At 42.1% G+C, this 22,289-nt stretch overlaps 2 protein-coding genes and 1 long non-coding RNA gene across 7 annotated transcripts in view; 1 reads left to right on the forward strand and 2 right to left on the reverse strand.

The window, feature by feature from the left end:
- Positions 1–2,365, reverse strand: part of HERC5 (HECT and RLD domain containing E3 ubiquitin protein ligase 5) — a 45,241-nt gene extending 42,876 nt beyond the window's left edge. Inside the window, exon 1 of one of the 3 annotated variants that reach the window (XM_070505376.1) lies at positions 1,571–2,314. In XM_070505376.1, the coding sequence (XP_070361477.1) occupies positions 1,571–1,880 (310 nt within the window). In that variant the 5' untranslated portion in view covers positions 1,881–2,314. Of the gene's footprint in view, positions 1–1,570 lie in introns of all 3 variants that reach the window. The other 2 variants (XM_014842457.3, XM_070505375.1) reach the window with 2 other exon arrangements.
- LOC106831957 (uncharacterized) overlaps positions 2,254–22,289 on the forward strand; it is a 35,302-nt gene continuing 15,266 nt past the window's right edge. For all 3 annotated transcript variants that reach the window (XR_001398274.3, XR_011502144.1, XR_011502143.1), the window contains exons 1-2: positions 2,254–2,393; positions 19,352–19,499. This is a non-coding gene — a long non-coding RNA (uncharacterized lncRNA). The remainder of the gene's footprint in view (positions 2,394–19,351; positions 19,500–22,289) is intronic.
- Positions 6,553–22,289, reverse strand: part of HERC6 (HECT and RLD domain containing E3 ubiquitin protein ligase family member 6) — a 57,351-nt gene continuing 41,614 nt past the window's right edge. Inside the window, exons 17-24 of the mRNA XM_044766303.2 lie at positions 19,813–19,977; positions 17,595–17,738; positions 14,220–14,386; positions 12,876–12,936; positions 12,363–12,433; positions 8,663–8,846; positions 8,472–8,574; positions 6,553–7,054 (exon numbers count right to left, since the gene is read on the reverse strand). Coding sequence (XP_044622238.1) covers positions 6,831–7,054; positions 8,472–8,574; positions 8,663–8,846; positions 12,363–12,433; positions 12,876–12,936; positions 14,220–14,386; positions 17,595–17,738; positions 19,813–19,977 — 1,119 coding nt within the window. The 3' untranslated portion in view covers positions 6,553–6,830. The remainder of the gene's footprint in view (positions 7,055–8,471; positions 8,575–8,662; positions 8,847–12,362; positions 12,434–12,875; positions 12,937–14,219; positions 14,387–17,594; positions 17,739–19,812; positions 19,978–22,289) is intronic.

Here is a 22,289-nt window from a genome sequence, read left to right on the forward strand (position 1 = left end):
TGAAATAGCATCCATTCATGTAAAAATCTCAAAGCAAAAGCCACTTCATACTACAAACGCTAGGAGAACCAAAACAGTTGGGTAATAAAGAAGAAATGGCCCAACAGACTAATGTTTTTTACAGACTCAGCATTTCAAATCAGTTGAAAAGAAGAAGAGTTATTCAAAAAAGGTATTGGGACATGGGGCTAACCACCTGGAGAAACAAATAAATCCAGATCCCTACCCCACTCCTTAGGTCAAAATAATTTCCAAGGGTATCAAAAATTTTAGCTTTAAATGGCCGGTGGTTAAGTTCGCGCGCTCCGCTTTGACGACCCAGGGTTTCACCGGTTCGGATCCTGGGCGCAGACATGGCACCGATGGCCAGGCCATGCTGTGGCAGGCGTCCCACATATAAAGTGGAGGAAGATGGGCACAGAAGTTAGTTCAGGGCCAGTCTTCTTCAGCAAAAAGAGGAGGATTGGTGGCGGATGTTAGCTCAGGGCTAATCTTCCTCAAAAAAAAAAGCATTCGCTTGAAAAATAAAAGTTTAAAACTACTATAAAGATGAGTACATTAAAAAAAAAACTTGGAGTGTGGACAGCCTTCTAACAACACAAAATCCACAAACCTCCTTAAAAGAAAAGATTGATAACGGAAGCCGATTATAAAATAACATCAACTAAAGGCACGTTGGGAAGAACATTACAACGTATATGACCGACAAAGGGCTATTCTTACTCAATATTCAAATAACTCTTCCAAATAAATAAGAAAAAGACTAATAATTCAATTCTTTAAAAGCCGGGCAAAGATATGAACAGGTAGTTCACCGCAAAGGAATCCAAATGACCAACCGAAAAAAGAAAAGATGCTCGACTTCGTTCAAGTTAAAAGCAAAACGAACAACTTTAGGAAAATATCATTTCCTTCACTCAACCGATGGGCAAAATTTTTAAGATTAAAAATGTGGCCATTTGCTTTCCCCCACCTAAAAGTTCCGAGCCACCGTGCCTGACCTAATCTCTACGGAGATGACCTCCTTGGAGAAGCGCAACTGAAAGCACTGTTTGTTTAAACTGCTTGCAAATGTAAGATATTATCACTGAGAACAAGATAACTCTATTCTCCAAAGGCTCACAAAATCGGAGCAGGTATGTTCTGAAAAGGAGTAAGTGAAAAACCAGACTGGGAACAGAAACCAACGATAAAGGCAGACTGGCTAAGATGAAGATGCTGCCTGGACACCGCCTCCCTCCGCGCGGCAACCGGAGGAGCCGACGATGGATTTCTCGCTGCCGTCCCGCCAACTCCGCGCCAACCAGCAGCCGGGATAAAGGAGAGCTCAGGGATGCCGCACGCGCCAAACGCGAAAACCATCGCCCCCCGGCGCGTTTCTGCGGCCACCGGGGACTGCTGCGGCCTCGGGTCCCCTCTGAGCCTTCCTTCCCGTTTAGAGGAGGACTGCACACCCACAGCTCCGGCCCCTCTGGAGAGAAGCGTCCGTGCGGGCCCCAGCTCCAGCCCCCATCCTCACATCCCCAGCCCAGGCGAAAGGACGGAGCGGGCGCTGCCCGGCCCCACTCACTGGGCTTCCTGGCGCCGTCGCTCCCCGCCGGCAGCTGGTGGACAGCGACGCCGGCCCCGCCGCGCTCCAGCACCGCCAGGCGCCCGCGCGTGCAGCACATCTGGCGCGTCGCCTCGGTCCTCCGGGGCAGCGCGCTGCGCAGGCCCGCGGCGCTGGGGAACAGCCAGAGCTGCGCGCCCGGCGGCTCCGCGGAGCGGGACGCTGGGGGCCGAGACGCTGGGGGCCGGGATGCGGCGGGCCGGGACGCGGCGGCCGGCCTGAGCGCCGAGCGCGCGCCGCCCCGCGACCTCCTCCGTGACCCCCGCTCCATCGCCGCTTTCCCGGGTTCCACCGCCGCGCCTCTGCTCTCAGGACCTTCGGAGGAGAAGGAGCTCCAGCCGGCCTCGAGGCAAGAAGAGAGCGGGAAACGGCCGAGGCCGAAGCGCGCCCGCTGCACCCGGAGCTCGCGGAGCGCGCCGCGGCGTCGAGGACCGCAGCCTGCCCTGCTGCGTCCCCGCTCCGCCGTCGGCTCCGAGTGCGCTGTTGGGGGGCGGAGCCGGCAGTTTAAATGAGAAACGAAACTGATTTTTTTTTTTAAAGGGGCAGAATCGAAGTGGAAAAGGAAAGAGAAATTGGAACGATTCAAGAAATGGCTTGGGAGGCGGCCAAAGTAAACAAGGGCGCTGGCAGGTGACGAGGTGGGTGGGCAGGGCGGAGAAGATGTCCCCAGGCGGGCAGTGGCCACCTGAACTCCCGGACCAAGTGGCTTTCGAAGAAACACAGCAATTCCACTAGGAGGAGCCCTGACACAGGTGGACTTGCAGAATTTCCAGGAACTGTTGCGGTAAGTAAAGTTCAAGTTTGCTAAGGATTCTCTGTTGCAGGCTCTGCCTCAGGATCGCGGGGAAACTGAAAAAGAGAACTAAGCGGCCAGTCTCTCCGCCCACACTGTGTTTGCCGGGCAACCAGTGATCGGCTTTCTGTCAATATAGTTTTCCTTTCCTAGAATTTCTTACAAATGGAATCAAACCTGTGCAGTCTTTTGTGTCTGCCTTTTTCCACTCGGCATAATGCTTTTGAGGGTGATCTTGGGTTTCATCAGTAGTTCTTTGTTGTTGTCGTTATTGTTTTGTGATTGTTGAGTGGTATTCCGTTATATGTATAAAGCACAATTTGTTTATCCATTCACCAAGTGATGGGCATTTCAGCCCTTTCCAGTTTTTGGCTACAATGAATAGAGGTGCTATGAATATTTGTGAACAAGTCTTTGAACGGATAAATGTTCTCATTTATTTTGGGTAAATACCTCAAAACAGAATTGCTGTCATATGGTAAATACATGAATATCATTATAAGAAACTGCCAAACTTTTCTAAAGTGATATATCATTTTGCATTCCCTTCAGTTTATGGGAGATCCAGTCGTTCTATATCCTTGTCAACATTTGGTGTTGTCAGTGTTGTTAATTTTAGCAAATGCAGTGGTCTATAGTGGTATCTTATTGTGGCTTTAATTGCCATTTCCCTAATGATTAATGATGTTGAGCATCTTTTCTTGTGCTTATTAGTGCTAATCTCTATCTTTTCTTTGGTGATGTGTCCATTCACATCTTTTGCCCATTTATTAATTCGATTGCTCATTATCTAAAAGTTTTTTATATATGAGTTCTTTATGTTATGTGTCAAGTTCTTTATTAGAGATGTGTTTTGAAATGTTTTCTACCAGTCTTTGCCCTGCCTTTTAATTTTATTAAAAATGTCTTTTGAAGAGCTAGAGTTTTTAATTTTGATGCAATTTATCCATTTTTTTTCTTTTGCATAGTTCATGCCTTTTTTGGTCTTACTTAAAAAAATATCGGTGCTTAACCCAAGGTTACAAAGATTTTCTCATGTGTTATCTTCTAGAAGTCTTATAGTTTTAGATCTTTGTTACATTTCAAATGAATTGCTGTTCTTTATGGCGTGAGGTAAGAGTAGAGGTTCATTGTTTTCCTTATGGATTTCCGCTTGTTCCAGCCTGCCTTTCTCCCATTGAATTGTCTTGGCATCTTTGTCAAAACTCTGTTAGGTGTGTGTGATTGGATTTATTTCTGGATTTTTTTTATTGTGTTCCATTGATCTGTGTGTCCATTCTTACTCCAGTATCACACTGCCTTGATTACTGTGGATGCCAATTAAGTCTCAAAATCACTTCATTCAAGTGCTGCCCCATTGTCCTTCCTCAGTGCTGTTTTGGCTATTTTAGGTCATTTGTATGTCCGTATATACTTTAGGATAGTTTATCAATTTCTAGCAAACAGAATGCAGGGATTTTGAGATTGCACTAAATTAGAACAATTTGGGAAGAACTGACGTGCTAATAATATTGATTCTCCTGTCTATGAGCATATCTCCCTATTAATTTAAAGCTTCTTTAATCTCTTTCAGCAGTATTTTCTAGTTTTCAGCGTACAATCAAACGTATTTTGTTACATTTTTGTTGGTGGTGCTGTTGCATTGATTCCAACTCTTAGCGACCCTGTATATAGCAGAGGAATGCTGCCTGGTCTTTTTCGCAGTGCACTGCTGCTATTCATAGGATTTTCATGGCCAATTTTTTGGAAGTGGGTGGCCAGGTCCTCCTTCTTAGTTGATCTAGTCTGGAAGCTCCACTGAAACCTGTCCACCATGGGTGACCCTGCTGGTATTTGAAATCTCAGTGGCATAGCTTTCAGCATCACAGCAACACGCAGCCGCTGCCACAGTGTGACAACCCACAGAAGGGTGGTGTGGTTCCCTGACCGGGAAATGAACCCTGGGCCATGGGAGTGAGAGCGCCAAATCTTAACTGCTAGACCAGCATTGTTAAATTTATCCTTAAGTGTTTCTTATTTTTTGGATGATACTACAAATGGTACTTTTTAAAATTTCAAGTTATGATTGTTGTGAGTATATAGAAATACAATTAATTTTCATATATTAACCTTGAATCATAAGACCTTTCTATATTTATTTAATAGTTCTAGTAATATTTTTGTAGATCCCTTAGAATCTTCTACAGATGACCATGTAGTCTATAAATAAGATAGTTTTACTTTTTCTTTTCCAATCATTACGGCTTTTTTTTTTTTCTTTTCTTTGCCCTATTGTATGAACTCGTACAGCGTTAAATAGAAGCGATAACAGACATCCTTGCCTTATTCCCAGTTTCGGTAGGAAAGCATTCAGTCTTTCACCATTAAGTATGAAGTTAGCCGTGTGTAGGCTCTATCAGGTGGAGAGAGTTCCTTCTGGTCCTAGTTTCCTAACAGTATTTATCATACATGAGTGGCTATTGAATTTTGTCAGGTTTTTTTCCTGCCTCTATTGAGGTAATTACATGATTTTTCTTTGTCAATTACAGTGAAATATAATGGATTTTCAAATGTAGTTCTGGACCAAACCCCTGTTGGTCACAAGGTATTATGCTTTTTACATTTTGTTGGATATGTTTGATATGTTAAAATTTTGTAAAAGATTTTTGTGTGTGTTCATTGGAGATATTTATAGTTTTCTTTTTCTGTAACGTCTTTGTCTGGTTTTGGTATTAGGGTAATATGCTGGCATCATAGAATTAATTGGGAAGTGTTCCCTCTCTCTCTGTTTTCTGAAAGAGTGTGTGAAGAATTGGTACTGTCTCTCCCTTAAATGTTTAGTACAGTTCACCTATTTGCATTAGAAAAAGTAATCCTGGAGTTGAAAGGCCTGAGAAGCACAACCCACAAGTCAGGTGCCTAGGGGATGCCTCAGATTTAGAGGCGACCTTTTCCCTTAAAATGCAAATAGAATACATCTGGGCCTTCATTCCATTTGTTGTAGAAACCAGACATGTCAGAGATAACTCTGAGGATTCGCTGGGGGCTCCAGACCACCTCTCGTTCTAATGTCCTTGGTGAATTCTCTGTCTCTGTTCTGTCTGTCCTCAGGTGATCCTGCCCTCTTTCCACATCAGCACCCTGAAGTGGGGAACCTGAGGGTTAGTGTAGATATTCAATAAGAACATGCTTGTCTTTCAACCTTGTTCCCAACACAGACATATTGAATCTTGTCAATTTGCTGTTTTCTTGTTTAACTTGAGGGGTGACTCAGAGGTCTCAGGGGTTTGTGAACTTGATTTGCAGATGAAAGAGTGCCTTTGGGGAGGGTGTGATCACAATGGCTGGCCCCCAGCTGCTGCTGATGCCTGGAAGTCCAATTGCCCAGGGGCTTATTGGGAGTGACCCCTTCTTTCTCCGAAGCTCCTCCAGCCAAGGCCCTTAGCTCTATAAAACCCCGTTTTCTGTTCCTATTAAGGTGGATTTGAGCGGACTCATGCTCCCACCTTCTCATTTTGGCCAATTCAAATAAACCTTTCTCCATCTCCAAGCACCGATGTCTCAATGATTGGCTTACTGCATATTGGGCACATGAATTTGAGATTAAGAGGTTCAGTATCAACCCCAGTGTGGACTTTGTCCAAAAGGACCACCAACACAAGGCTTCTGTATGTGGTTTGGGATAACACCAGGCGTTTAGAGAACAGCATACAGTTTGAAATTGAATATGAGATAGAACTGGTCCACAAAGTTCCTTGGCCATTTCCGTACTTATATTTCTCCTTTAAATCATTCTATAGCCAAGATGCTGAGACATAGTTCATGTTCTTCCTTTTCCCCACTTACAATTAGACGGGAGCTCCTGGTTGGGTTCAGTGTTTAACCAAAATAATGATAATCTGCATTTAGAATGATTCTTGGAACACAGTATTTTGCATAAGTAATTATTCCATGAATTACTGAATCCCTTAACACTTAATTTTCCAAATAAATTATTCATCAGTTGGCTAAAATCAAAACTCTAGAGTCATTCCAGAATATAAAAAGTACTTCTACATGTCTCAAAAACATGTTGAATGAGTTTATATTTTTACTTTTTCAAACTTCAGGATGACTTTCATATTTGCAGACAGTGTTTATTAGATGTGCAGTATTTTAAAAAAACTATCCGTTAGCTTTTAATACTCAGTTTATTTTTAAATGATTATTGTTCAGGAATAATTCAGTAAAAAGCAAACATTCTCATAGCAAGTTTAGGGATCAGGAAATGTTGATTCATTAAATATCATCATTGATTCATCACTTTATTGTTTATCCCAACATTTGTCCACTAATTCTAACTAAAATCCATCAACCCTTTGTACTATTAGACCTAGAAAAAGTCAGAGGAATCCAAGGGTGGGAGGACCTGAGAAGCTGAGGCCTCAAGCAGACTCTCACAGGTGACCATCACTGTGTGACCACGGGTGAGACAAATCCTCTGTTGCTGTTGATGGCTACTTGAAGTGCTTCCTTCATTCTTCTCATTGTAGAATATTCAGGGAGGTCCAGAATGTTATGACAGGTTAATGATCTTGGGTGATCTCTTTCACTGAAGGTTTCAGGACAGCGAAATAGGATTCCCACTTCCTGTAGGCCTCTTATAGGCAACCTATCATTTCCTGTAAGAAAAACTAGACAGAAATAAACTTTGGTTAAGATATTTCATAGACAGAGCAAAACTTAAAATAAAAAGGAAGCCATTAGTCACTTCATTCAATTAATATCTATTGAGAGTGCCCTTGAGCACAGAGAACTGCACAGGACCCTGCGGAGCATAGAAAAATCATGACATTTGGTCTTTGTCCTCAATGAGTTCATGGTCTAGCTGGGGAGAAATTACATACATGAAACGACAGTAGCAAGATACAATGAAGTTTAATGTGGTTCAGCTGCAAGTCTGAGGTGACGAGCCTAATGAAGCCCCGAGACTCAGGTCGGGAGAGAGGCGCCAGGCTGGGGTAGCAGGGAGACTTCACACGTCACGTCTGCCTTGTGACTTCTCAAGGAGAGGAGATGGGTGAGCTTTCAAGGCTGGGGGAAAAAGCCAAGAAAAAGCCAGAGGTAGGCAGATGTCAGTGCACTCACTGAATGTACAGACAGTAGAACCACTGGGCTGAAGCAAAAGTTTCCCGTTAAGAGAAAAGAGTAGAAAGGTAGTTTGGGCTTGTGGAGAAGTAGGTTGCATTTGTGGAAAAGTTGGAATTGTCCTCCAGCATCCTCAGGAGCAACAACAAATAGCAAGAAAAAAGATGTGTATGTCAGGAGGAACTGAAAACTGGGATGAAAAGGTAAGATAATAAGTCAGTAAATCTGTCCTAGGGAAACCTCAGGGTTTCCACCAAGAGAAGTTCTCATACCACAAGGCCACATAGCTTAGTGGCCCAGAGCCTGGGCTTCGGATCAGCCTGCCGGGTTCAAATTCTCGTTCTGACACTCACCAGCTGTCTGAACACAGGCAAGCTACTAAATGCCTCCTGCCTCTTTTTCCCCATATCCAAAATGGGGAAAAATAAAAGTACCTACTTCATAAGGTTGCTATGAGGATAAACGGAGGCAGCAGACATAAAGTGATCAGTACAATGCCTGGCAGGGAATAAGTACACAATAAATGCTGTTATTATTATTACCAGCAGTGGTCATTGCTATTGATATGATTTCTAAAATAGTATTAGAGACAGTTTATGTTGTCCTAATTCCATCGGACTTAGATAATTAAATCAAGATAGGAATGTGCGAGAAAAGGCTTGATTAGGAGCCAACAAGAGTGAACAAAGAAGATACAAACTAAAATTGGAGGTGGGATTAGAGTCAGTGTGGAGACGGTAGTAAAATGGCAATATCTTTATTATTATTATCATTTTTTAAAAAAGAGGACACAGGCTTATGTCATAGAAAGAACACTGGTCTACAAGTCAAGAAACCTGGGTTCTAATCCTTGCTTTGCTATTAACATGTGTGACCCACCATGAATAATGACTTCATCCCAAATAAGACATTTATCTTTTAAAAAGATGAGTAACTATAGATGCATTTATAAATAATACTTACAAAGGAATTTTTTCTTTTCCTCCAACGTTAATGCATGAAAAGCTTTCCAAAACATCACTATGGTACGATGTGATTTGTGGTAGGGTAGAGTATATTTTGAATTCTTGAGAAAAAGAGGGAGAAAAATTGTTTTTAGGGGGAATGTATAGAAGTTGTTTGGAAGAACGGGGGGCACGTTAGTTATCACCTACCTTTTCAAACTGTTCCCAGTCATAATCAGTATTTCCAACTATTGCTGTCATTAGTTCTTCAGGCTGGAAATGTCGAAGTATCTCCTTGTCACAGACTTTATAAAACCCTCTCTGAAATTCCTCATAAACTGCCTTTACAGACGTGTTGAAAACATAATCAACACACTTAGAAACATAGTCTTTCCTTGAGGGAAGTGAAAAAAAAAAAGGCCATTAACATACTTTGCCAGTGACTAAAATAGTCTCTACTTTGCCCTTTTTACCATTTTTATTGAGAAAAAAGTAAGTTACTTCTGCATAGTACACAACCCTGTACTATGCAGGGATATAAAATCATCTGGTCAGCTAGAAAAAGGAACGTCGGAGAATACAGCAGAAGGATTAAGACTTTGGTTTGCTCCCATTTTCCTCACTTCAGTCAGGATGGTATTTTAGAAACACTAAGGTTACCACACCAGGTTCGTTTTTGCCCACCACCCGGAAAGCCAAACACCGAGACGACAAGAGTGCAGCAGAGAGAGGGTTTAATCACAAGACAGCCACGTGAGGAAGTGAGAGCATGAGTCTCAAATCCACTTCCCTGAAAATGGGGAGTCAGGGATATTTATGGGGTAGGGGGGCAAGGTGGTCTGAAAGGTGGAGAGAGGTGATTGGAGGTGAGGAGAGGTGAGGTAAGGTGATGGGAGGTGAGGAGAGGTGAGGTAACTGATGATCTGCGCAAGGGCAGTCAGACTCATGTGTTCACAAAATGGTAGCATTAACATGATCTGAGAGTGGAGTCTTTAGCCTCCTGACATCAAAAGGTCTCTCATCAGATATGTGCATGGGCCCAGTTGATGAACTGGTGGTCTTAACTGGCCTGAAGTGGACAACGGGTTCTAATTCCTGAAAAACAGCTCACATGCCCATTACCATGGTGACCTAGGCTCCAGGAAGATGTTATGTCTAGCAGTCTAGCGGGAGTCAGACAGCATATTGCCTAAACAGCACAGTTAACAATGGGTGGATTAAACAGCTAAAAGCTATAATCAGTAATTAGAAACAGGAAAAAAAACTAGTTCCTAGCTACTTACTCATCAATGGCTAAGTGTTTGCTGGTTTTAACCGCCCTATACTTTGGTCATTCCTTATTCTTGAGGGTTTGGGGCAGCGACCCATCTGGCTACTTCCTGCTGAACTGGGGCGTAGAGCTGGGTTAGAGGAATGAAACCATTTAGCACTCATTTGGAAATATTCTCTTGCTCCCACCTTTAGGTTGAGATTTTGCATTATTAGAATTTTGTACCTTGCTCAACAGTTTTGGAACAACATCTAAGGGCACACTTTATAATCAAGTATCAGACCGGAAGGATAAGAAGTATAGACAACCCAAATTTTAACAGTCCCTGAAAAACAGACCTAATGCCAGTGGGGCCTCCATCTGATCTCCAGGAGGGGCTAGATATCTGGTCTTAGTTCCTGACAGTCTTTTGTTTTACTCGATATGCATCAGAGACTGGAGCAATGCCTTATACCCTGATCTTTCAGTTGTCATTGATGATGTCTATCAGCATAGACTCTGCCTGGAGGTCATCACATTCCTAAGGAACTCGAAAGAACAAAGTTATCAACTTACAGCAGCTGGGAGGGGCCATAAAATCTACAAAGAATGTCTGGGTTAGTTAATCAGAGGTCATTCAAAGTGACAATATGGTTTCTTTTCTATGATATGGCTTCCTGTATGTCAACCTTGTGTTGAGCCAGTATCACTAATCTGAATATGTCCTGCTTAAAATCTTCAAAGGCTTCCCACTGCCCTTAGGGTAAACTCCAAACCTCCTTAGCAAGATCAGAAAGCCCTCCACGATCTGACCCTTGCCCTACTCAGCGGCCTCTTCCTATTTGCATTCAAATCTCTGGCCATACTGACCTTCAGCTCACCAGCCTCACTGTTTCTTTTGTAATTAGGCCATAGCATGAAGTGTTTCCTCTTACCTGGCAACTTCTATCATTCATCAGAGTTCAGTATGAACATGACTTTCTCAGGGTTGGGCCTCAGTTCCTCTCTCTCTCCCCTCTTACAACGTCACTGTGTGAAAATTATTTCTCCAAAGTCTCTGTCTTCTCCACTGCATGATGAATTTCCTGATGGCAGGGTTACTACTGGAGGTATTTCTACCAGAGATCCACCAGAAACACGATGGTCTCCCACCTTCTGAGCATCCTTCCTCGACTATCCCATCTAAATCAACCTGTAGGGGAGCAGAATTTGCCACCCCAGAATGTGTCTCTTTGGCATGAGGGTTATTTTAGGCTGATCATTTTTAAGAAACAAAAGACTTAGGAAGAGCTTTTACCTCCTTAACTGCCTAAAAGAATTTAGATAAAGGGCCTGTTCCAGGAAGAAGAGCTATCACCAAGAATATCTGCAAAGAATATGAGCCAGGTGTGGTCGACTGGGGGCAACTTAGCAGGGCCTGTTTGAGGAAAGTGCTTTCTGTGTCCCATTGTCTCTGCAGAGCATCGCAAACATTTGTTTACCAAACACTTGCTCTTCCCATCTTTCTGTGAATTATCTTCCTTCCCTTTGAAGCCCCAAACCCCCACCCCTTTCTCCTTAGCTCTGGATGGCATATAAGCCTTGGCTGCCTGACTGCCAGGGAGCCTCATATCTTTGGGGTTCCCGTGTGTACCTAATTAAATTTGATTTTCTCCTGTTAATCTGTCTCATGTCAATTTAATCCTTTTTATTATTATTATTACCCTCCAAATCCATTTCTCAATTTCATTCTTAGACCAGCCAGAAAAATTTAGAAAGGGGAAGGAAAAATTTCTTCCCCTCTCTGTCCTCCCCCTGTAACCAGTGATGTGCTGGTACATGTTGAACAGCCAGCTCTCTCAAAAGGAGAGAGAAGAAGAGGGAACTCTCACTTGCAGCATTTGCCAATTTCTGTGGTGTAAATATTTCTACCACGATTGATTTCGAGCTACAGTGTTTCTGAAAATTTAACACTTGGCTCTCACAAGCTAGTACCAGCTGACTCCAGCATACTTATAACTCTCTAGTCTCTTTTTGTTTGTTTGTTTTTGAGGAAGATTAGCCCTAAGCTAACATCTGCTGCCAGTCCTCCTCTTTTTGCTGAAGAAGACTGGCCCTGAGCTAACATCCGTGCCCATCTTCCTCTACTTTATATGTGGGACACCTACCAGAGCATGGCTTGCCAAGTGGTGCCATGTCTGCACCCAGGATCCGAACTGGTGAACCCCGGGCTGCTGAAGTGGAACGTGCAAACTAACTGCTGCACCACTGGGCCAGCCCCTCCAGTCTCTTAATTGGTTTTAATTTTCTTCAGAGTGCTCATCCTTACCTGACATTCTATTACATAATAATTTATCTGTGTATTGTCTTTCTGCCCCACAGGAATTTAAGCTCCAGATTTTGTCTGGCTTTTTCACTGCTGTATCCCTGGCCCCTAGAATAGAGTCTGGTACAGAATAGGGGCTCAAAACTAATTGTTAAATGAATAACTAGTGAAAAGTGCTGCAAAGGAAATGTTTAATCCTGACTCCTGTCTCCCCCTGTGTCACCCTGTAACCTTTTTATCTTTGTAAAAGCTGGGGAGCTAAACGATCATCTGAGAAGCTGAAATACATTTATAAAGTATAAGAATAGAAACATTTTCTGTAATTCAAAGCAGATATCCTAGGTCTCAAAACTTACTTGTTGTTTTGGTTCACAAGTACAGAGATCCCGTCTGGAATTAGATCAACATCATTGTGGTCCCAGTGTATCTGTAACCAAAATGTATTCAGGTACCAAACATGAGAGAAAGGCTGAATAATCAACCGTAATACCATTATTGCCAGTACATTCTTCCCTATAAAGTTTTAAATAACTGGGAGCTAAAGAATTATTTGTGAAGTTCAGCCTTTTAAATACATTTAAAAATAAAAAACCTACCCTAGTATCTGCTGTACACTGCTTTTAAGCATACATCATTCCATTTAGTTGTTTACGTGAATTCATACGGATTGAATAATTGCTCTGTTTTCACTTTATTTGAGAGTATATAGACATAAGATATCAAATGAGGAGCAGGTGGGGAAAGTCTTACAGTACAGAAGTAAAATACTCTTCAAAAAAGGAATCCCATATTTAAGATACTATAATAAAAATTATTTTAAAAAAACAAATTAAAGGTAATTTTATAATCTGGCTTTCATTAGTACTCACAGAAAAATATATGTAATCTTCTCCAATGTCAGATTGATCATTTAGAATTTCTTGCAAATTCCTGATAAAAAATTTGGGTTTAAAAAATTGTGCTTATTGATCTTATAAGATGTCAGAAGTAATGTTCAATGGAAAAAAGTTTAGACAATACAGAAATGTATAAAATGCCATGTAAGTTTCCTCTCCTCCGTCCTCCCACTCCCGCTTCCTAGAGTTAACCTCTATTTAGAGTTTGACTGGTTGAACCACCGCCAATACGTAGACGTTGCTGTGTCTTGGTGGAAATTACAGAAAGGAGCCCCTTCCTCTGGACCAGTGATTCTCGACCAGGGGTGATGTTGCCCCCCAGGGGACATCTGGCAAAATCTGGAGACATCTTTGGTTGTCAAGATGGCATCTTGACAGGAAGGTTGCTACAGGCATCTAGTGGGTAGCGACCCCATATACTGCCAGACATCCCTATGATGCCCAGGACAGCCTTCCACAACAAAGACTCATCCACTCCAAAATGTCAATACTGCCAACATTGAGAAACCCTGCTCTAGACTGGCAGGGCATCAAGGGTGAATCTAGTCAGTTTATTCTTCTACTAATAGTATATGAAGAGAGAATCCTTGTCCCCAATCTGTTGCCAACTCTATATTTTATGAAAAACTTTGTAACAGTTGTCAATCTGTAAGCAGAAAAATGACATCTCATTTTCATTTGTATTTCCTCAGTTACTAGTAAGGTTGAGCGTATTTTCATTTTTTGATTAGCTATATATATACACACACATACCCACAGATACAGCCATATATATTTATATGTGTGGTGATACACACTCACATATATATGTATGCATCCGGGATACTAATCCTTTGTCTATCGTATATGTTGCTAGTATTTTCCTCACAGGATATAGTTTGCCTTTTAACTTACAAGAAGTATTTTTCAATCCCTGAAAAATTCAGTTGATGACATGCTGATGTATTTAAATAAATTAAATATGATTTATTTAAAATAAACATAGCATGCCTGATTCTCATTAAGAATACTATGGACTGCCCAAAGCAACTGTTTCCATCTGGATAAAGTCAAGAGGCCAGGCCAGAGCTCAGTTTATTGTACTGGTAGATACTTAGAGGAGCATTTGGCTTTTCTCCATTTTTGAAGGTTTACTTGATTATAAGTCATGCTAAAATTCACATTCATCTAAAGAGCACACATTTATTGAAACTGAAGACCTTGTGTGGTGTCTATGTGTGTATCTGTGTGTGTGTGTGTATGTGTGTGTGTGTAACATCATTTATGCCTAAATAACTGAGACTTACCAGATATAGTCCTGAAAAAGCATTTACTTACTTTCCCCAAAGAGGACTGAGTTCTTTGAAATCTTCCAATGATGGCTTTTGGTCCAGAAGTTTCTTAAACAGAGCCAGCGGGAAAGGAAGATTGACAACATTGAAATTGTATAGGGAGAGTCCACACAGCATCCCAAAGAGGAAATAGCTCTTCTCCTCAAATTTAGGCTGGAAAAGGAGAATTAAAAAATCCATAATGTATTGGAAAGAATCAGTAATCCAAAGGGACAGATTAGTAAAAAAAAAGTTTTTGGTCCCCTTTTCTAAAAGTCACAAATTAGAAACAAAATGGGTTCAGGAAAATAAAAATTTAAGGTTCTTACATAGGCTATAATACAATTTAAATTTCTTCCATAAGTTAAAATATAAATTAATAGTCGCAAATATTAAATAAATGAATTTACTTTTTGTTACTAACAGCATATCTAGAATATAAAAAAATAAGCTCAGATGACCTTATAAGCCAAGGTTTTCACTATTTAATTTTATAGTCTCTCTCTTCATGTTCATGTAGAAAAACGACACTGCGGAAGGAAGGGCGTACTTTATCCACGCTTTCAGTGGGTGTCAGGCATGTCGCATGTGTGTCAGATGCGTGGTGTCCCCTTGGGCAATACAGCCCTCAAGCTAGGTGTGCTTACAGGGACAAGCATATGGGTCAGGGAACGGGGACTGAGGCTGCTGACCGTGGAGGTGGGTGGAAGAAAGAAGGAAAGAGTCCTGACGAAATTGGCTTCACTGTCCTCTCCACTTTGTAGTCCCAGATGAGGGAAAACACTGGCCACAGCTGGCCAGGCCATCACCACAGCCAGCCAGGAGATCACTAGCCTGAAAATTCTAAGATTTCCATTCCAGTGCCAGCCTTGCTGTTAGCAGGCGCATGACTTTGGGCCACTCACATAATAGTCTGTGCCTCCATCTGCTCACCCTGTTTACTTCTTAGAGTAACTGTGAGGATAAATATTAAAAATGCATTTGAATTTTGAAAATGAATTAAAAGTACAATAGATGGACTCTATAAAGGTGGCCTCCTCAAACCTAATCAGTCTTCTTGCCTGTATTTGTAATGTGTCCCATGGTTCTAGTTGATTTTGTCTCTTCACGGAGCCATATGCGAATCAGACTTTTGTCTCTGTGTGTTCCCTCCAGCAGCATAGCACAGTGCTTAAGAGTAGGGGCTCTGGGGTCAGACAGTCCTGAGTTCCTCTCCTGGCTTGGTCACTTGCTAGCTGAATGTCCTTGGACAGTTTATTTAATCTCTCTGAGCCTCAGTTCATTTATCCGTAAAATGAGGACATAGCACCTACCTCATAGAGTTGATGTCAGGTTTAATTTTCCCCTCTCCATCCTCCACTTGCATCTCTTTGCCCTATTTAGCCCCTGTCCTTCAACATCAACCTGTGGTCTCCACTTTTCCGTGACACTTTCTCCAATCACGTTCAGTCCCCCTTGATTTCTTTCTGTCCTAATTAAAGAATGCCTGAAATTTGTACAGTCCCTAAAGTTCTCCTGGCACTTTCACACTTTGATAGGCCTCATCTTGCTTTATTCTCACAAGAGCCCTGGAAAGCAGGCAGAGCAGAAATGATGACATCCGTTTTATAGGTGAGGACACTGAAAACTCAGAGAAGCGAAATGACATCCACCATCACTAAAGATGAGAACTTTGGGCTTCTAATCCCACATCAGGGCTTCTTTCCCCACCCTACCATGCCTCTCAATAACTGTTACACATGAAGGCAGCAATCCATCTTTAAGAACCAACGCTCAAGTTCCCTGTGTTTTAGTCTTATTGCTCCATCTACATGTATAAAAAAGTTTCAAGAGCAAAGGGATTATGTCGTATACTAATTTGAATCCCCCACAATATTTAAAACAATGTGGGAGGATTCTCAGATTTCGATTCCAGCGCCAGCCTTGCTGTTAGCAGATGCATGACTCTGGGCCACTCAATAAGTGCTTGTTGATTGACTGCTAAAAATCCTACTCCTGGCACACCTTGGCCATTCCTGTCTTTTAGAGGTTCATTCTTTCTCAAAAAGATACAAAACACCTTTGAATATTTGTTTTAAAATTAAAGACTGGCCCTGAGCTAACATCTGTTGCCAGTCTTCCTCTTTTTTTTTCCTTCTCCCCAAAGCCCCCCAGTACATAGTTGTATATTCTAGTTGTGGGTCCTTCTAGTTCTGCTCTGTGGGACGCCGCCTCAGCGTGGCTTGACGAGCAGTGCCATGTCCAGGCCCAGGATCTGAACCAGTGAAACCCTGGGCCGCTGAAGCGGAGCGCGTGAACTTAACCGATCGGCTATGGCCTGGCCCTTCTTTCAGTATTTTTTCACACGCATTCATCTTTCTCCTCCTCTTCCCTGTCCTTTTTGGGTTCCAAACCTCCACCCTTTGGAAGTTTTTATGAGAAAGTTTATGGGAAAGGGGATCAACAAATTGAAGCTCCACGTGTGATTCTGTTTAGAATTATTGGCTCTGTGTTACCAATAGAGAAATGAAGACAAGTTTTTTGTTACTTTAAGAAAATGTTTACATTTCGAGGATCTTTATAAAAATATAATCATTACAGAAATGACTCGCCTTATTAGAATTAGCGATTATCTCTAGGATTCTAGGAATAATTTCTCTCCTAATTTGAAACACTCTAGATTACTGCTTCTCACAATTTAGGAAACCCCCCAAATCTCCATCAGTAGAGACTAGATAAGTGAAATGTAGTACGTCCATACAATGGAATACTGCTCAGCTAAGAAAGGGAATGAACTATGCTGCATGCAGCAACACGCGTGAGTCTCAACAGAATTATGCTGCGCAAAACAGGACCGACATAAAGACTACTTATGATTCCATTGATGTAAAATTCTAGGAAAATTCAAACCACTCTAGAGTGACAGAACTCAGATCAGTGGTTGCCTGTGCAGGGGGCGGGGGAGGAGTAGAAGCAGGGGAGGAGAAGTGCTAGAAAGGGACACGAGGAAACTTTGGGGGATGATGGATATGTTCATTATCTTGATTATGGTGACAGTTTCATGGGTATATACATATGTACACCAAAACTTATCAAATTGGACACTTTGAATATGTGCAATTTATTGTATCTCAAGTATACTTCATTAAAGCTGCTTAAAAATTTAATGTGCATATGAATCACCGGGGGATCTTATAAAATACATGTTCTGATCCGGGGCAGTGCCTGAGACTCCGCTTTTCGAACAGCTCCCAGATGACAGTGGAGCTGCTACTCTGTGCACTATATTTTGAGTAGCTAGACTATATATGACCTAATTTTACATTATTATGTATGGTTTTCATGTTGCAGTATATAGTATACATTTTCTGTTCTGAAAAACTATAAGAAAATAAAGACTTACGTTGGCAGGAAACCACATGCAGGAACCCTTTTCGGGATATATGAACATTCCATACTCTGTCTTGGTCATCTCTTCAAATATACAGTGGAAGAACTCGGACTTTACCCCTCCACTCTCAGGACGAATTTCTTTAATAAATTCAATCTGAGGAAAGAGAACACACTCCCAGGTCCAGATGTAAAATATAATGTCTTGATCTTTATGGGAAAGTTTCAAACCTCCTGCAGTCACCAGAATTCCCAGAATCCCACACACCTTACCTCACTGCAATCTGTTCTCTCTCAGTGCTACTGAACAGCATGCCATGAACCTATTTATTGTTAGATTATTGTATAGCGAGTGCATGCCCCATGAACCAAATGAAGGGGGACGCTAGCAAGACTTAGCATTCACCAATTATATTGACCAGCGTCTTGAAGCAAACTTTGATGTGCCTCAAACCCCTGGGCCACTAAACTCCCAATTCTTCTATCTGGTTGTGTGTCTTCGTTTCATCATTCAGATTTTGCAACCTTGGCTCCAGTCAACAACCATTTGGTTTCTCCTGCCTCTGTCCTCATTAGGCCTTCTGATAAGCAGCCCTCCCAGTCAGCCTGGGCAGGGCACCTGTGCAGGAACCATCAGACCGACTGCCCATATCCTTTGGAGGGAAACCAATATTGACTAGTCCCGCTTTTCTGAAGTCCACCTTTGGACTTTGTAAGCTAGTACTATCCTGGTTTTCCTCTGACCTCTCCAGTGACTCCTTCGCTACTTCCTTTTCTGGCTAATTTCTTTTTATCTTTTTAATTTAAATATCACTAAGCTTCATAAAGAGTTCTCTCTGTCCCTTCTTTGCCTGGAAGATCTAATGCCACTTTGATCAACCAACTCCTTGGCCACAGACCATCATTTCCAAGGACTTGCCTCACATTCCATCAGGATGCCCCAATAACAAATTAAGCGTACCTCCAATTTTCTTATTTCTGCTTATTTACACCAGCAAGTCTGCCTTCGCCATGGTCAGGATCCACTCATAACGGACCTTGACAACCTTGCCTTGGTTCGGTGTTTTGATTGGATCTGTCTTGAAGTTTACCCTCTTACCTCTTTGTCATCTCCTGTAGGTGGTATCATTTTCTACTGATTTCCTCATAATCAAATTTAAAGGAAAGTAGATAGAGGGGGAGACATACAAGTAGAAAATCTGGCTTATAACATAGTTTCTTTGTTTTCCATTGGAGTCCCGTTGTGGGAAATATCCCTCTCCTGTCTGAGCCCCCACCCTCCAGGTTCTGGTTTCTTCTCTGAGAACCTAACTCTTTCCCTAATGGCTAATATCAGGAAAATCCACTTCCTTCTGGACAGACTCCAGCTCCTACCTACAGAGTTAGTCATTATTCTATGGTCTCAATAGGACGAATGATCTGAGGTACCACACAACAAAAACCTATAGGTGAGGCACCCAAAGGGTGAGGTAAAGGATGGCTAGATTTGAAACCAATATGGTAGAAGGTCTGTGACTAAAACTAGAGCCAAAATGTAGAAAGGGTATCTGTTCCACCTGCTGCTTGCTGACTACATTTATAGGCCAAATTCCTCACCCCTCCTGGATCCATGTCTTTTGCATGTGACTTTGCACTTCCTCCCATTAAAGAGGCTGAATATATTTTGCCAGCCCCTGACTTGGATTCAGCCATGTGACTTGCTTTGACTAAAGTAATGTTTCTTGTGTAATTGGGCTTTCTGTCTTGTACCTCTGGCATTGCTGTGAGAAGAACATGCTTGCCAGTCCCAGGAAGAAGACGAGAAACACAGGAAGCAGAGACAAACTGCCCCAGCCAGGCCCAGCCTCCATCAAGCCAATCCCCAGCCAACTCCCAAATATGTAAACAAGCGCAGACAAAAATCTGCAAAGTTACCCAGGTGAGTTCAACCTATATAAGTAGACCCTCAGCTAAATTGTAGATCTGTAATATAAATTATTGTTATTTTAAGTCATTAAGCTTTGGGATGGTTCATTACGCAGCATTTTTGTAGCCATAGGTAAGTAATAGTTAACTCATAATGCCAGTGTTCAGTTAAGCATCCCATTGCTTTTCTCTGAAGGGTAAGCGAGGAATTCTGGAAGCCATAAGGCTGATAACTATAGTTGCAAATGCAGGCTCTTCTTTGCTACGTTATATAAATGTTTCCCTCCCACATTAGTAAAAATGTCCAATGAGATGTTTTACTGTACCACTAATTGTTTCCGGAGGTCAGTAACTTCAGCTTGGCTTAACTGACGCAAGGCATCTTCAACTAGGTGACTTCGTCTGACTTTAAGTATAAACGTAGGTGATGGAGGGAATTCATCCTCTCCTTGCCGAATTGTTTGCCCCAAGTATGCACTTTCTGTTGCATTCTAGAAAAAGAAATATTTTAGGAACGCTCATAGCAATATTAGGAAGTATTTACCATTTCAAATAAACATATTTTGGATAGCCATACACTTACGCCTGCCATTGCTATTTATACTCGTATTGTAATTAGTTAAGGAAAAGGGTATCATGGATAAAGAGATCATAGGATCTGTGACACTATGGTGCCTAGGAATTGTGTACAAGGGATCAGTCACCATGGATGTACAGCTAAGTAATTAGAAGCTATCTCAGATCACTTATTACAGTAAACATGATCCTTAAAGGCAATAGTGGTATTCCAAGCTGCTAAGACATTCATCCACCATCAGACTTAAGAAGCAGAGTGTTAGCACCACAATCCTTAAGAATATAAGGGCAGTTTAGGAGCTCAGGGATAATGTGGATATAGGAAAAAGACTAGAGGAAAGACTTGCTCAGAGAAGATCCCCTCTTCTCCTTCAAATAACTATGATCCATATCCTGAATCTGCATGGGAGATCCCCAGAAATATGCCACCGGTGGCCTCATCTTGGACCTAGCATTGTTCTCAGTCACCCACATTGTACTTCTGTTTAGCTTTTCTGAATTCTCAACATTTCCTCACTACTTTCGTCCTCGAGCTTCTTTCTGCTGAACTCCGTTGGACTGGAAATCTAGTGTTGGACTTTCTCTCCTTGCTTTGACCTTTTACACTCCTCCAGGGCTTCTGCTCCATCACAAGGATAAGAAAGGAATATTCAGGGGCCGGCCCTGTGGCCGAGTGGTTAAGTTTGCGCACTCTGCTTTGGTGGCCAAGGGTTTCGCCAGTTTGAATCCTGGGCGCGGACATGGCACCGCTCATCAAGCCATGCTGAGGCAGTGTCCCACATGCCACAACTAGAAGGACTCAACTAAAAATACACAACTATGTACTGGGGGGCTTTGGGAGAAAGAGGAAAACTAAAGTCTTTAAAAATAAAAAAAAATAATAATTAAAAAAAAAAAGGAATATTCAGGACTCACAAGCCAATGCAGCCCTCTTAGGGCCTATCCCACAATCGTGACAGTAAGACAGGTGGATAATACCTATCCACTTGCAGGTTTCCAGGCTGGGTGTGGTTGCCGTATTAGGACTCTACAAGCATCTCAGAGAAGTGTGCATGTGGCTCTGGGCTTGGGAAAGCCCAGTTCCAGATCTCTGCTGCCACTATATACTGACAAATTTATATGGGATTCCACTAGATTCTTCTGGTTTTTCCTTAACATGTTTCTTGTAAAGAAGCTCCAGGTTTGTAGGCAGACAGAACAAGTGCCATTTCTGGTCCTTCCTGGTGATGGGTCAGCAATTCCTGTGGCCCAGGAGTGCAGCTCTGGGACACTTTAGTAATACTGACTGCTGAGCAGCATGTCTCGCGGCTCAGAGTGATGAAGTGGCCAGCAATGTCCTCCACTGGCTATAGCAGGGAGAGGTGTATGTGGCCTGCTGCACGCCTGCCTTCTCTCACCTGACCAAGAACTGGACTGGAAACCTGCATCTTATTTTCCAGTTTCTCTACTCCCACTCTCCATGTCTTGTTTTGGCTTTCTGCATTGATGCATTTGGATTGGGGATCCAGTTTGGAGCTTACGATTTTGACTATGTCTATCCTCTCTCCTTCAGAGGACAGGACTCTGGAGTCAGCCTTCTAACTTCACACATGACAACTACAACTAAAAGTTTTCTTGTCCTCAATCCTTTCCCAAACCTTCATGATATGCAGCCTGCCTGGGTCCACCATCCACACAACCCTCACTAACAGAGCAGACAGGTTAGAGGGAACACTGCTATAGAAGAAAATACGAGAAAGGGAAGAGCTTGTTTAAAGGAAACTTAAGGGGAAGTTAGGTTTGAGAAGGAAGGACTCAATCTATTTGCTCCCGTTACCAGGGATGTTAGGAAAATAAAAAGAAAGAGGTGGCTGGGAAACAAAAGAAGAGATGACCCAGTCAAATCTCCTTGTAAACACGCTGATGACAGACAGTAATAACCACAACTAGTAGGAGAGTCCTCATCTACGAATGCAGGAGGGACTTGTTCGTCTAGGTTGCTCATTATAAATTAAACTGGAATTTATGGATTTATGGGGCATGACTCATTGGAAAATGTCATGTAAGCTATATAATTAGTAGGGTATAAAACGGAAATGTTTTATGGCTCCTTTTGTGCGTGTCATGTCCAAGACTTCTCCATGTTTCACCTAGATGGCCTGTATCCTTTGAATTATTAATAAAAGTAATGGGTATGATTTCTGATTCCTGTGAATCTTTAAAGTATAAACATCATAGTTGAATATAT

This window comes from Equus asinus, chromosome 3, assembly GCF_041296235.1.
Source record: "Equus asinus isolate D_3611 breed Donkey chromosome 3, EquAss-T2T_v2, whole genome shotgun sequence".
NCBI classification, from domain to species: domain Eukaryota; kingdom Metazoa; phylum Chordata; class Mammalia; order Perissodactyla; family Equidae; genus Equus; species Equus asinus.